This window comes from Ixodes scapularis, unplaced genomic scaffold (genome assembly GCF_016920785.2).
Source record: "Ixodes scapularis isolate PalLabHiFi unplaced genomic scaffold, ASM1692078v2 PGA_scaffold5__190_contigs__length_132052651, whole genome shotgun sequence".
Taxonomy (NCBI): Eukaryota; Metazoa; Arthropoda; class Arachnida; order Ixodida; family Ixodidae; genus Ixodes; species Ixodes scapularis.
Window position 1 is genome coordinate 106,335,296 of NW_024609880.1, and position 15,517 is coordinate 106,350,812.

At 52.0% G+C, this 15,517-nt stretch overlaps 1 protein-coding gene across 1 annotated transcript; it reads left to right on the forward strand.

Moving 5' to 3' along the window:
• Positions 1–5,123: 5,123 nt before the first annotated feature.
• LOC121047174 lies at positions 5,124–14,921 on the forward strand. The gene is made up of 3 exons (XM_040502218.1): positions 5,124–5,355; positions 6,400–6,607; positions 14,756–14,921. The coding sequence occupies exons 1-3, from the start codon at positions 5,124–5,126 to the stop codon at positions 14,919–14,921; spliced, it is 606 nt and encodes a 201-aa protein (XP_040358152.1).
• The last annotated feature ends 596 nt before the right edge of the window (positions 14,922–15,517 follow it).

A 15,517-nucleotide genomic window follows, 5' to 3' on the forward strand; every position in this document is an offset into this window, starting at 1 on the left:
AAGAGGAATTGAGAGCCGAGTCGGAAGCTCAGAAGAGCAATTATGAGGGCAAGAGCTGGCGTCCCGAATCAAGAAACATTTGTAACGTTGAGGCTTGCTCTCTGTAAACGGAAGAATGACATTCTTAGCTGGTATTTCCAACCGATCACAGTCATGGCCGCTCTGCCCTTTTTCCCTAGCTACAGTGACATATCTCAGCCAATAGGCACGCGGGAAGCCAAGCATCATCCGTTATCAGAGACCGATATCCCGCCCAGGTCTTGCCTTCACACTTCCCGTTTTCAACCGTACTTCTATAATACACTACGACGTCATTTTTTACATTCCCTAATAACCCACAAAATCTGCTAACCAACGATCGTAAGAGGTACTGACAGCTTAACAAAAGCAGAGCATGTCGAGTCCCGTGCTAGTCGGTGAACGTTATAGAGCTTGGTTTAAGGAGAAAAAAACAAACGGACACAAGGAAGAAAGCACACACACACAGGTGCCACTCACAATCATATTTGAAAAGTGCAGAAAAGAAAGAAATACCTATCTCGTCACCTTCACCATGTCCACGCATGAGCTTGAGCAGGGGATACAAGCTTTATCATCAATTCACAGGAACGTCTAAAAAAAAAAGTCTTATCTCCGCACTATGTAGTGCAATAGTTGTTTAACTTACACATTGTGCGCCCCATTTTTTTATTTGAAGTATAGCTTTCATTAACGCGTGCGCTTTCTGGTTCTTGCCCTTACACAGAATCGTTTTCTTAGAAAGGCGCTGCTCACATTTACATTTCCTGCAGTGTTCAGGGAAATTAGCCTCACCATTAGTCTTTGTATTGTGCTCTTACTCCCTTAGTTGGTGATTCGCACAGCTTCCCGCTTGTCTTACGTTGAACTTTCCACACGTAAGGCGAATTTCATGTAGTACCCCCCCCCCCCCCCCCCCCCCCCCCCCGGTGATGCATTGAACATGCTGCGCGACATGCTTTGTGGTCCAATTGTGTGTGCACACAGGGTGCAGACAAGATTTAAGAAACCGGTGACCAGGCTATTGTCAGTGGGCTACCCTGAAATAGTCGTGACGAATGTGGTAGAAGGCACCCTTGAACAAGTAAAATGACACACCAGTACGGGAAACACGCAAACGGCACAAGAGCAAAATGAGGCCTGAGGTGGCACCGTGTGTGCTCAAAATGTCGCACAACCTCAAAAAGGTGGCGAACCACTTTGGTGTACCGCTCGCTTTTTTAAGCTCCGAGCCAACTCGAACAACTCTGCTCTCGCATTACCGGTGGCGACGGTATGAGAAGAGGTTGCACCGCAAAGGCATGTCAGGCCCTATGTTGAATGCGTCACGGAGGGGTACTAAAGGGAGTATGCACTGGCGTCCATAGCTGTGTGCGTGAATGCTGAGAGCGTGCTGATGGCGAGCTTCCACAGTTCTTTTGCAACGCGCATTCCGCACCATCAAGAGTGCCGGTCTTAGCAGCCTATTGATGCGAGCTCGTTCTGAGCATGCACTCTAAACAGCACGCCCCAATACGGCGTCCAGTGAATACTCCCCATAGGAAGTCCCTTTTATGCGTGGAAAGTCCTACGTGGGACAAAAGGGAACCTGTGCAAATGACCCACTAAGCGTGGACGCGCAAACTTTAAAGACGAAAGATGGGGCTCATTCGTCTGAACACTGCAGAAAATGTAAGTGTGAGCCGCGCGTTTCTGAGACAACAATTCCGGGTAAGGGCAAGAGCCAGAAAGCGCACGAGTTAATGGCAGCATTCTTTATAATAAAAAGGGGCGCACAATACGTGCAAGTAAAGCATCTATTGCGCTGTATAATGCGACCATGATATATTTTTAGAAGTTTCTGTGACTGGATGATAAAGCGCATGCGGGAACATGATGAAAGTGACGAGATATGTATTTCTTTCTTGTATGCACAGTTCAAATTTAGTTGTGAGTGACGCTTGTGCGTGTGTCTTCTTCCTTGTGTACGTTGCTTTTTTTTTTTTGTGCCTTACACATTGCTTCATAACATCTTATTATGACTACGGTAAGGCTGCGGGATTATCCGGTAAAAACGCCGAAGGATAAATCACGATGCAGGAAGAGTAAACTTAATAAACCACGCTCTGCGTTTTTTGAAGTTGCCAGTGACTATGGAAACAATAGGAAGGGCATCTTTACCTATCCCTGATGTGAATTAGAGCAGTTTTTAATACCTGTCGCGTTGGCAAACCGCCCCTTTTGCTGCGCGGCGCGTTCGTGTACGCGCGAACGTCGTGAAATCGGCGCTCTCCGCCTTCACACCGCAGTTTACGAGTCGAGAGCCAGAACTGTCAACGCAATCACCGCTTTCATCGGTACTCACGCCTACGGTATCTGGAACACGAGGAAAAGTAGCTTCCTGACTGCTTGCACGAACCTCGTGCAAATAGAACGCGAAGTCCACTGCATCAAAATTAAGCTCAAAGAAACGCAGAAAGAATCAGCTAGCGAAGTTCTCGATGAAAGTGAGCGAAGACGAAACGCCTTCCACAAGATGAATCAACAACTGACAGAGACATCAACAGCATCACACATCCCGCCACCCCTTCTTGCCTGAGTTTTCAAGGACACAATGGAACATTGCGGACAGGTCGTTCAACCCGTCCATCAAGTGCAGTCGTTGCGCAGGGGACGAGCAGTCTGTTTCTTACATAAGGACAGCAACAAGTTACGTCACGACACCAACCGCGTAATCAGACCAACGGGTCTCGACGCCTATACGGCGCCCGTTTCGGCAACAAGAGTTGGACACGCATCTCGACAGCCGTGAGTGACACCGACGACGCCGCGTGCCGTAAGAGACGTGACTCTCCGCGAGACAACTTTGCGTGCCGTTGTTCCAGGACTGCGGTGACCGCGGTGTGTCTTCTCGTGTGAGTCGTGCTTCTTCGGTGTCCTTGCGGGGATGTCGGCCAGTTGCTGAACTCTGTTCTTGACCGCGAGGGCCTTTCAACAAGAGGGGCGAGGGGCGGACGAGCGATTGGACGCAAGAGCCGGCCGTGCTGAGCACGGAGGCCCGGTCGGCAAATCGTCGTAAGGGCCGCTTCCGCGTCCACGGGGACCGGATTTTGCAACCGGCGCAGGCTCGTCGGACTCGGTGAAGGCTGCCGGCGTGCACGGGTTGTTATGCAAAGTAAAATACAAAAATCATACGCTGTAATAAGAAATAAAAAAGAAACGGTAACGGGGTCCTCCCCGGGTGCCTCCTTCCTCTAGGTCGTCCCATAACACGCCCGGGTTGTTTGGGCTTTCTGGCTCGTCGCGAGTGCCCTCGTGCTCGCAGAAGGAGCTCAGACTCGCCGACGAACGCCACGCCAGTGACCCGGCTCAGAGCAGCAACGTTCCCAGAAAACGCCTCTGTAGAACCTGGCTGGGTAAGTACCGTTTAGAAACCCATTTTCAGTAGTAACGAGGATTAACCTGGCTTCCGAACTTTTTTTCTATTTTCATGCCCCTTCTTTTTTTAAACTTGTTTTACTGTTGTTTTTCTTCCTAGAATTGATTTATGGTTTTGATGGCTGGCATCTAGGCCGATTTTCATCATGCAAAACTAATGCCTGCCAAAGAGAAAGTTGAGAGGCATTTTGTTTAGCTTCGGACGATCCTTTAAGGAAGCATTTTGTGGTCAGAATATCCGTGAATTTAGATCACATAGCGCTCATTTTTTGCAACAATGTTCAATCTTATGCCTTTTGCAATATCACAAATGTTTCGCATACACGATGCTAAGCACGAGAAAAAACTGCGTGGTTATTTCAAGCTACACAAGCATATCCCCCCGGAGTTTTCGCAACGGGATTTAGTGTGTCCAGCATGAGATGCCTTCCCTGCCGCAAGGTCACCCTCCTAACTGTTAATTCTCCTATTCCGAATACCCAGACGTCTACAACGTTTCTTGCCAATTAATAATAATTAACTTCCAAAAAGATATATATATATATATATATATATATATATATATATATATATATATATATATATATATATATATATATATATATATATATATATATATATACATATACTTTTTCTGTGTACTCTCGTCCCCAGCTACCCAATAGGCATATCCGGTATGGGCGACGAAAAAATAATCCAACCTTTCAACCTGCAAATAGTAAAAAAATAGAGAGCAGGCAAAACGAGAAAGTGTGACGGTTACGCTTAAATCTTAAATGCCTTCTATTGTCGTGGCAAAGGCAAAACAATGTTTTCGCCCATACTGGAAGTGACGACACTTAAAGATGGCGGCGCACTTGCAAAAAAGGTCTATATATATATATATATTGCCGCGCGCGCGCGCAGCGGGCCAATGAGGCAGCGCGCGCGTGGCCTAATCGTTATCGCGCTTGTCTCCCACTCGGAAAGCTAGGGTTCGATTCCTGGGAGCGACGTGTCTTTTGTTTATTCCTGCAATTTAGTGTTCTGGAGAATTCGAGAATCATGTCGGCTTGTTCCAGGCCCTAATGTTCTACGCGTCGAACCTTCTATGCCGATTATTCCAGAAGCCCACGCGTGTACATAAGGGGCTTCGCGTGGCGATCCAGAGGCAGTCTCGCGCACCTGCGCTCGATCCTGCGGTTTCGCCGACATCGACGCCCGCGACGCTCTGTTTTCTTCTGTTTCCTTCTTTTGGTTTGAGCACAAGTTCGCCCCATTAATCGTTTAGTTTCTTCAGTTATCTTTGCCTCATCAATCGTCATTCGTGACAATATATATAATTGTACCCGGGACATTGATTCCCATAGATTTACCCTGTGGTCAGCCATGGTTACTCTGACATTTCAATGTACAAGTTCAGGTAATGACAGTTTAACTTTATGGCCTTGCATCTGGTAACACAGGTCATTATCAAGGTTGCTGCTTGCTAGCCTTCACTCTGATCCACATAAGTTACAGCATCAAGAATACCTGCGAGAAGAGGCATTAGCGGTTTCACCGAGCAAAGCAGAAGCACGTAATTTGTTTTACTTGCCTGTCTGTTTTTCTAAAAAGGTAAATACAATTTGCTCTCTCATCTCAAATTTTTCGTCTACGATTTCACATACGTCTCAACAGGAATTACCACTTCAGAAGACAAAGTCACCATGAACCCGCGATCCCTGCTGCTCGTAATCGCGCTCTGCTGGCCGCTGGAGTCCCTGGGTGCCCCGCCGGTGACGCGGCAGCAGGAGTCCCTGTGGGCGAGCCTGCAGCGGTACTCGCCCATCGCCCTGGCGCTGTCGCTCATGGCACTGCCTCTGCTGCCGCTCGTGCTCACCGGACCGGCTAGCCTCGCCGGCACGGGACAAGCCATAAACAACCTCGCCCTTAACCCAGGTATATGCGGCCGCCGCCTGGACTGTCTGCGACACACCCCTATCTCTGAACAACGGTGTGCGCGCTACATCCGTATGTTTCTAAAAATTTTTTTTTTAAATAGTAGGCTTGTGGGCAGCACAGTTACCTTTGTTGTTACTCAATGGCTACGAGATTGCAAGATCACCTTAGAAGAAAATTCAGAAATCAATCGGGAAATTAGACAGCAAATAATCGGTGTAAATTATCGGGAATTACTTTGGAAGCAGCGGACGCTTGGAGTAGCTGCTCCTTATGCTTTGAAGATGTATCTGGCCACGACCTGGGAAGACGTTCCCCGCCTACATTCACTGAGAAACGCGGGACGTAACCTTTAATGCTATGTTTCTTTTTTTTTTTTTTTTTTGCCTGCAGTCTCGCGGTTTATGTAATGCTCTATCTTATCATCACACCGCAGCCAATGAGATTACAGCGTCAGCCGATAAGAATTCTGATTGACGAAGCTTGAAAATTAAACGTTTGTTCAGCTGTCAGTAACCATAGCAGATTTCGACCAGAAGATAAGTTTCCCAATTAGTGACTCCGTCTGTGTAGCTATAACTGTGCTGCTATGGAATTGAGAGTCGGTGGCACAATGCCGTGGCCAATCCGGACTCAAAATGTGTGAAGTATTTCTAGTTTCTAGCCGGTAACTCGTCAATAAGACTATAACAGAACCCAGGTATCGATAATCAATTGCTGGAAGGAAACAAAATATTTACCGAGGTGCGTCGCTAAAATTCATGAGCGCCTTCTTGATAAAGTAGACCATGAGTGAGGAATTGACACGTCGCTTGCTTTCGGAGGCAAAATAAATAGAAGGATCGTGTCATTGGTCATCGCGAGCTGTATAAGCTTACGAAAAGCGGCGCCAGGACCGAGTGGTCAAAGAGAAACACGTTGCAAACAGGCGCTGTTTCTTTCAATATGTTTAGCGACCCCTAACTCACCCAACTTATCTAAGCTTATCAGCTTACTGCCGAGTAAGACCTCGCCACTCGTTGTCTCGACCTCGTTGTGTCCCAGGTCTGCTGGTGAAGCGTTCGACCGAGAGGCCCAGCCTGCTCAGCAGCGCTCCGACGTTGCTGGACCTGATGTCGCGCGTCGACGAGGTCCTCGAGAAGTACGACGTCACCGAGCCGGACTGCCGACTGCGGCTCGCCTGTGAGCTGCACAGGGACAGCCTCAGCCCCCAGGCGGCTTCGGTCGCCGACAGACTCGTCCGACTCTTCGGGTGAGCTGAAAACCCCGGAAGCATGCTCCGACCAAACTACATTAAAAACAAAAAAAACATTTATTGAGCTTTAGTTGTTTTTGTAAGTTGCATGTACGTACATGGTATTATGTAGAAGATTCGCATTACATAGTCCACAACACTGGGCCATAGGGGCCAGTGACGTAGAGCGCTAAAGGGCACTGACGCAGTGCACGTGTCCAATGCGTGAGCTAGGGTCGGCTGACGTGATTATATGTAAATATATATATATATATATACATATATATATATATATATATATAGGTTTTTTTTTTTTTAAGCTTAACAGAATTTTTAAAAAGAAACCATGAAAGCTAGGTTAAAGCGGTCTGCGCAGGTGAGCTATACGGCCAGGGGGACATAGTATAGAGGCTAATCGTAACGATCAGTCGGCTAATTCGTTCAAATTCGTTAATTAACTTTTTAATTAATGAAAATAGAGATATAGTTCCAATTATAAACTTGCTCAGCGTCATTGAAAACCACTGAATCAGTAATTTTCAGAAAGACTTTGAACGCGTGAGAAGCGTAGTTGCGCACTAAAGTTACCGCTCATTGAGCAGGTACAATGCTGGGGCTAGATAAGAGACGAAAAAATTGCGCGGGCGCCTTATCGCAACCGCTAGCATTGTACGTGATCCACGAGTGCTAAGTTTAGTGCACTATTACGCTTCTCACGCGCTCAAAGGCTTTCTGAAAATGACTGATATAGGGGTTTTCGATGACGCCCAGCAAGTTTCTAATTGAAACTATATGTCTATTTTCATTAATTAAAAAGGTTATTAACGAATTTTAACTAATTAGCCGACTGATCGTTACGATTAGCCTCCTATATTATGTCCCCCTGGCCGTATAACATACCTGCGCACCGTATTAATCTAGCTTTTATGGCTTTTGAGAAAATAATTCTGTTAAGCTTGTGGGGCGCTCGGCCCGCCACACGGCGGCCAAACCGGCGACTAGCGGGGGGGCGGCACCCGGCGGCGACAGGGTAGAAAAGGGATGGCCCGTGTGGCCGAAAGCAGTGGTTGCCCCGAGTCTGGACCAGAGTCATGGTAATAAACCCTGTTTGACCCCGAAGAACGAGTCGTCTGGTTGATCGCCTGCGGCGGACGGCGGAAGGCGAACCCCACATCTGGCGCCCAACGTGGGGCGGTGGAGCTCCGGCACCCCGCAGACGGGGCACAGCAGGCGGCGCTCCGCCTCGTAGTATACGGCCGCGGGCTCGTGCGGGTGCCGGTCCTCCAGCGTGTTGCCCCGGAAAGGCTCGGGGACTGACTCCGGGGGCGCGCCACGCTCGGGCCGGGGCTGCTCCCTCCAGCGTAGCGGTGAGGCCCAGCCCACCGGGCGGTCCTCTACCAGCACAGTCCAAGTCGCGACGGAGGCACGCTCACGGCGCGGCGGGAAGCGTGCCGCCAATCGCCTGAAATGATAGGCGTGGCGGGAACGCTCTTGGTGGCAGTGACGATCCTGCGGAGGAAATAGAGAACGGGCACACGAAGAAAAAGGACGAATTAACGGGTCTGGTTGTGATACGTCAAACATGCTCGGAGACACTCGCGAACAGAACAATCCCTTTGTGAAAACAAAGGGCAGACCCGCGGGAAGGAGATGGATCCTCTCCCCCCCTCTCCGCGAAGAGACGCAGCCAGCCAAAAAAAGGGATATGAATAGAACAGGTGATGAGTCACCGAGGGCGTAGGTTGTACCGCCTGGGCGTAGTTCCGTGGTCCAAGGGCTGGCTGGGAGCTGGGATGTCCGGGACCTGCGGAAAAACTGCTGGCTCGCAGTAACGCTTGAGCTCAGACACGTGAATTGGGCCGTACTGCTGTGTACCATGCAGTCGTGCTAGGCGGTAGCTCAGCGGGGAAATTGTGTCCGTTATGCGAAAGGGTCCATCCCAACGGTTGGCGAGGGATGCTGCGAAGCCTTTCGACGCATCGCTGAGGGGATGTGTCCGACGAAGTACCAGGTCTCCAACCTGAAAGTGGACACTGCGGCGGCCCTTGTCGTACTGGGCGGCCTGTTGAAGACGAGCGACGTCGAGGTTCTCTCGTGCTTCACGAATGGCCGACGAGAGTCGGTGATGGACGTCCTGGGCGAACTGCGCGTATGGGCGTCCATTCTGCGCAACATCTGTGTATAGAAATGAATTTTCCATTGGGAAGGTTAGCTCCTTACCAAAGTTGAGACGGGCAGGCGTGAAACCAGTGGATCGGTTGACCGTGGTGCGCGTTGCAAATGCCATCTCGTCGAGTTTGGCATCCCAGTCTTTGTGACGGGCTGTGTGGGAAATCAACATCATTTTGAGGTTGCGGTTGATCCTCTCCGTGATGTTGGCTTGCGGATGATACGGCGAAGTCAGCTTGTGCCGTATTCCAAGCGCAGCGCAGGTGTCGACGAAAATCTTGCTTCGAAAGTACGAAGCACCGTCCGTGATGAGCTCTGCAGGAAAGCCGAATCTCGTGAAAACGGACAGAAGGCAGTCCCAGATCCGCTGCGAAAGAAGCTTCCGTAAGGGGAACAGTTCGACCCACTTGGTGAAGTGGTCAGTCACAACAAGTAGGTACTGATTTCCGCGAGGACTACGTGGAAACGGTCCCATGACATCACATGCGACAATCTGCCAAGGCGACTGGCTAACGACTGGCTGCATTAATCCTGGTGGTTGGCCTCCGCGAGGTTTCGCCTTCTGACACACTGGACAACTGCGAGCATACTTCAGTACATCCTGCCTGATTCCTGGCCAAGTCGCAACACGACATAACTTATCGTAAGTCTTACTGCCGCTGCTGTGACCCGCTAATGCTGAATCATGGAAGTACCTGATGAATGATTTGCGCAGCTTCCGAGGTATCACAATCCGGAAAGGCGATCCATCGCTGTCGTCGTCTGCCTGGGGGATGTAGCGGAGAAGAAGTCCGTCCTCGCTCAGCAGGTACGAGTCGGACTCGTCGTCGCTTCCGGTGCCGCTTGCTCTTCGTGCCGCAAGGCTCTCGCACACGCGTCGACAAAGTCCATCTTCCTGCTGGGCCTTGCGGAGGTCTGCTCTGCTCACCAACGTCCCCCACCGTGACTCCGAAGTGCGGGCCACGATGTCGGTTAATCCCACCAACTTCGGTTCCGTCTCAGTGGGAGGGACCTGCAAAGGAGCCCGTGACAGTGCGTCTGCCACAATATTAGTTGCTCCTTTCCTGTAGGCGATAGTGTAGTCGTACACTTGCAGTGTCAGAGCCCATCGTGCAAGACGTCCGGCTGGATTCTGCAAATTCTTCAGCCAGGAGAGCGCTTGGTGATCCGTCTGTATCTGAAAGGAAGCGCCATCGAGATACATGTTAAACTTCTTGAGGGCGAAGATGATGGCGAGACACTCCTTTTCCGTCACGGAGTAGTTTCGCTCGGCCGCTGTCAGCGTGCGGCTAGCGAAGGCGACTGGGCGAAGAACGTTGTCGTGTTCCTGAAGGAGGACTGCGCCCAGGCCGAAGTTGCTGGCATCTGTTTGGACGACAAATTGTCGGTTGAGATCCGGCAACTTCAAAGAGACGACGTCGGTGATCGCTTTCGAGAGCTGAAGGAAAGCGACGCGTTGATCCTCCCCCCACCGCCATTTCTCGCCTTTGCGCAAGAGCAAGGTCAGGGGGTTAGCAATCTCGGCGCAGCGAGGGATGAACTGGCGATAAAACCCAATCAATCCAAGAAACCGCTGCAAACTCTTGACGTCGTGTGGCTGCGGATACTCTGTTATTGCACGCAGCTTGTCCTCGTTGGGGCGAAGAACTCCATTGTCCACTACAAAGCCAAGGAGGTTAATTTGTGGTGAAGCGAGCTGCGCCTTGTCAGGGTGAATCGTCAGGCCGGCGTTGCGCAGGCGCTCGAGGACGATCCCAAGATGCTTCAGGTGTTCCTCGAAAGTCTGGGAAAAAATAACGATGTCATCCATGTATGCCATGGCGAATTTATATTTTGTGTCGCCGAGAAGGATATCCATTAAGCGCTGGAAGCTAGCGGGTGAATTGGAAAGGCCAAAGGGGAGGCGGGTAAATTCAAACAATCCTCTGTGGCAAGTGAACGCAGTCTTTGGCACGTCCTCTGGATCAATCTCAATTTGCAAAAAACCTCGACTGCAGTCCAAAGTGGTGAACACTTTCGCGTTGCCAATCGCGTACATAACCGAGTCAATGGAAGGAAAGGGGTACGAATCTCTCACCGTCACTGCGTTGAGGCGGCGATAATCCACGCAAAGTCGTACCGAGCCGTCCTTCTTCGGAGCCAAGACGACGGGGGAGGCCCATGGACTCTGGGACTCTTGCACTGCTCCGGTATCCAGCATCTCCTGTAGTGCTGCGTCTAGTAGGGCTCGCTTGTGGACGCTGAGGGGCCTAGGGTTGCACCGCAGTGGTCGGGCGTCACCAGTCTCGATGCGGTGTAGCAACACGTCGGTCTTGCCCGGGGTTTCCGTGAACATCGTTGCGAACGGCTGCAGGATGCTCTCGAGCTGCTGCTTTTGCGAGCTGGTTGCTGGGCACGCGTTGAGGGCGTCACGGATGCCATCAGGAAGAACTGCAGCTGGCCGCGCTGTGTAGTGGGTCGGAAGGGTTGCGCCGGTGACGCAGTCTTCACGTCTGGTGAAGGGGGTCACGTGTGGCTGGTTGTCCAGCCGATACCCGCCGGCAGCAAAGTCGAGCGAAATTTTTTCGTCTGCAATGAAATCTCGGCCCAAGATAACAGGTACGGCCAATCCTGGCAGATAAAGGAAACGCTGACGCGGCGTTTTTCCGTCGAAAGAAATCCTCAGCCTTACTGCGCCTGCTGCTTTTGTTTGCGCGCCTGACGCTAACTGCAAAAGCGTGCTCGAACAACGGAGCTTAACATTTTTTGATTTGCAGAGTTCAAAAACCACGTCGCCGATAAGCGAAACTCCCGCGCCGGTATCGAACAGGGCGGCGAAAAGAACTCCGAGCAGAGAAATCGTTATCCTAGGCTCGATGCTGTGGTTCGTAGGTCGTACTCGACATACAGAAGGAAGTATTGCCGGCGACTTACATTTCCCGGGGCTGGTGGCGGCCTTGGGCGGCGAGGTCTCCGGGTTCAGCGCCGCGGGCCGCCTCGGTTTCCCTGGTCAGGCAGTTCTCGCTGCTCACGGGGCCGCCGTTGTGGGCACTGGCTGCGGAAGTGGCCACGCTGTCCGCAGTTGTAGCAGGAGTCATTCTGCCGCTGGGTTCCCACGTTGCCCCGTTCACTCCCACGTCGCCGGCTGCCTCTCGGCTCCGCCGGGTCATTCCCACGTTGCCAGCCGCCTCTCGGCTGGCGCTGGGGCCTTTCGGCCATCTGAAGATCTCGCCGAGGGTCATGCAGCCAGCTTTCGCTGTCCGGGAACTGCAGCCGGCCCCTCTCGGGGTTTCGCGGCACCCGCGGCGGGCTTCCACCCAAGTGCGGGCCCTGGGGGGACCAATCCCAGGCGCCTGGGGCTTCCCTCGGTCGGGAATTTAAGCTCACGCTGACCCCAGCCGGTGATGCAGCACCGAGCCTCCCGTCGCCATCCCGAGTGCACTCAAGGGTGTCCAGGGCGCGGGGCAAGTAGGCGTGGGCGCCGACCCTTTCGGGTGGGCGGTGAGTCGGAGGGGTGCGTTCCAGGGCGGTGCGTGCAGGTGGCGACCACGCGCACGATGGTTCGAGGGCTTCTGTGGCGGGGGGCGGCGGCCGGTAGTCCACGCTGGCCAGGATCATGTCTTGCACGCCGCGCGCCGCACGAACGAGGTCTTCCACGCTCTCGAACCGCCGCCCCTGAAGATAGACGTGGTAACGGGGGTGGCTCTGTCGGATGATGCGTGCAACCCTCTCCGACTCGGGAGCAGCTTTCGCCGCTCGGTTGAACAGCTCCTGCATGGCCCGGATGTATTCGACGAGGCCTTCCTCTGGATGCTGGGTACGTCGTTCGAGCTCCCGCTGGACTCGGGAGTCGTACCCCGGTGGCAGGAACTCTTCTCGGAAGCTACGACGGAACGCCTCTAGGGACGGAAAGGGAGTTTGCAACACCCACCATCGTCTCGCGCTCGCTTGTAAGGCGAGGGGCAGGATGCGCTCGAGCACGTAGCTCTCCGAGGCGCCGGACGCTCGGGCGTAGACGTCCAGCTCTTCCAGGAAGTCGGCGACGGACTTCCTGTCGTCGAACCCCGTGTACACGGGGACCGTGAGCCGAGGGTGAAGCTCGGGCCCACGCTGCTGCACATGGCCGCCGGCTCCTCCCGTGCCGGTTGCGAGGCGCTCCGTCACCAACTGGAGGGTGGCGGACATTCGGGCCATGAGCGCCAGGACCTCAGCCGACGACGGACCGGGCTCCGCGTCTTCTTCGCTGGAGTCGCCGTGGTCGGACGGGGGCTGGGACTGTTTCTTGGGAGGCATGGAAAAAAGAAAAACGCGCGACAAGGGAAAAAAACAGCACACGCGAACACGAGGGAAGAAAAAAAACGCGCCAACAAACTACGCCAAGAAAACCGCACCGTCAGCGACGTGCACACCGCGGTGATAAGCGAGCGCGCAAAAAGTCACAATGAATAAGAAAAACACGACGTGATATAGAAAAAATATAAACGCGAACCGCGACGAATCAACGACCGAAAAGAAATTAAGAAACGCAAAGTAGAAGAAAGGGAGGACGAACCGTCTGGTCGAGATCACCGACGACGGACGACAGAGTCCCCGTTGGGCGCCAGATATAGCTCCACCGCCCCACCCACCTCGCGGGCGCCTTGCACCAGGCCCGCGTCGCGGCGGACTGGGCTCGCCGAGCCGCGCCACCTCCTGCTGCACCTCCGGCAGCCCCCCGCCCGTTGGAGGTCGCGGAAGCCATCCGGATCCTCCGCCAAGTCCGCCCGGATCTGCTCCGCGACCCGGCCCACGAGGAGGCCATCTTAGACCTCGACCTCTAAAAGGGGGGGGAGGTGTGGGGCGCTCGGCCCGCCACACGGCGGCCAAACCGGCGACTAGCGGGGGGGCGGCACCCGGCGGCGACAGGGTAGAAAAGGGATGGCCCGTGTGGCCGAAAGCAGTGGTTGCCCCGAGTCTGGACCAGAGTCATGGTAATAAACCCTGTTTGACCCCGAAGAACGAGTCGTCTGGTTGATCGCCTGCGGCGGACGGCGGAAGGCGAACCCCACAAGCTTAAAAAACAAACACCCTGTATATATATATATATATGGTTACTTTTTAAACTTTGCCATCTGGTTCGGACCGCTAGCGCTACATTTGGGCGGAGAATGAGCGTTTGGCGATGCGTAGCTTATTAAAAACTAATTTAGAAAATATTCTTTTTTACACACTGTAGTTGCTGCGCTTGGTTTACCTTGACCTCCTGCCCCAGCTGCACTCGGTGCTCACCGCCGTATTCCATTTAAGAGAGCAGCTAGCCCGTCTCAACACAACCAGAAGTACATTTCCCTGTACTTTTCTGCCCCGGTGGGGGCTGGTGCAGGTAAATAATACGATGCACCGGGAATACCAGGATGCCGAGCTTTGAGCACCAAGAAAGCCTTTTCGAGACCGCGGTAAAGCGTGAGACGAGCAACTTTCAAAGTGTTCACCCCGAGCTTCTAAATATTATTGCGTTCTATATTATATAGAATACATCTGAAGAAAAAAAAAAGTCAGCTTGTGCGACCACGGTGCCCGCAAGCGTTGAGTGACACAACGACACCACCAAGCTTGAGCAGAATAAGTTCAACGCGGGCAGACACTGAAGGAGAGGAGGAAAAGACAAGAGAGCGCGGGAACGTGAAAACACCGAGCTCTGTTTGGAATGGTGAGGGAGTAGAGACGCAGAACTAGGTGCCTTTGTCTCTACTAAATGTTAGAATGTGTTCGAACGCCGAACGCCAGCGTTCGCATTCGCACGCGTTCGAACAGCGCGTATAGGGACAAATGCTGCTAGCTTTCCGTCTACCCTAATCATTCCAACCAGAGCTCGTCGTTCCGACGTCTCCTCCGCACTCTACTCTCCTCCTCCTCTCCCTTTGTTTCTACCCGTACAGCTACGCGTACCTTTGATGTTTACGAGCCACGGGTTGTTCCAAAACTGCTCGTTTCTCCTCTGAATTTTGCTTTTCTTCTGGTACTTCCAATGTGCCCAAGGGTGGAGCAGCGAATCGAGAGGTCTGCATTCGGACCTGGGACCAAGACGATGGTGCGAGATCTACTGAAAGCAGCGAGGCACGGACTGGGTCGACGGGACTGTTCCCAGATCTACACAAGATGTCCGTTCGCGCCTCGAGAGGTCCTCAAGGTCCGATTACACTGACAACTTGCCTGCCGGGAGCGGCAAGCTCTAAAGAACTTCCCCTGAATCTGCGGACCGCCGTTCGTATGTGCGTATGTGTGCGTGCGTGTATTCGTGTGCTCCGAAATGAGAGATTTCGATAAACTTACAAAGTTCGCTGGCGAATAAAATATAGTTCGTGTCTCTGGCAATACCAGGCAAACAGATAAAAAAATCATATCGATGACAGAGTTCGGTATTCCACTGGAACAAGCATCAGACATGTATTCCAATAGCCGACATAGGAAAGGAAATACTAAATCTGTATACATTGAAAAACCAAATTAAGAAGAAATAGCAATAATTCTTAGGAAAGAGTATCACTACAAATAAAAGGAAAATATCTATGGTAATACTGTATACTAGCTTCTCACAGCTTTAAATCATTCAGCAGATCTTTGACCAGGAAAAAATATTTTTGACTGCACAAGTAAAACCTGGAATTTTTTTCTAAGATCATATGGCTACCTTTTAAGCCAATCCATAGCCAACACATCAAATTAAAAAAAAAAAAAATTGGAACCGGAAATTTATATTATGACCACTATTACGATCACCTTTTTACGTTTTATCCAGAA

Bases quoted from the DNA above. Each gene is read 5' to 3' on its own strand.
- LOC121047174 (XM_040502218.1), top strand. From the start codon at position 5,124: ATGAACCCGCGATCCCTGCTGCTCGTAATCGCGCTCTGCTGGCCGCTG. The intron at 5,356-6,399 runs GTATATGCGGCC...GTTGTGTCCCAG, and splicing joins CAACCTCGCCCTTAACCCAG to GTCTGCTGGTGAAGCGTTCG. The intron at 6,608-14,755 runs GTGAGCTGAAAA...AATGTGCCCAAG, and splicing joins AGACTCGTCCGACTCTTCGG to GGTGGAGCAGCGAATCGAGA.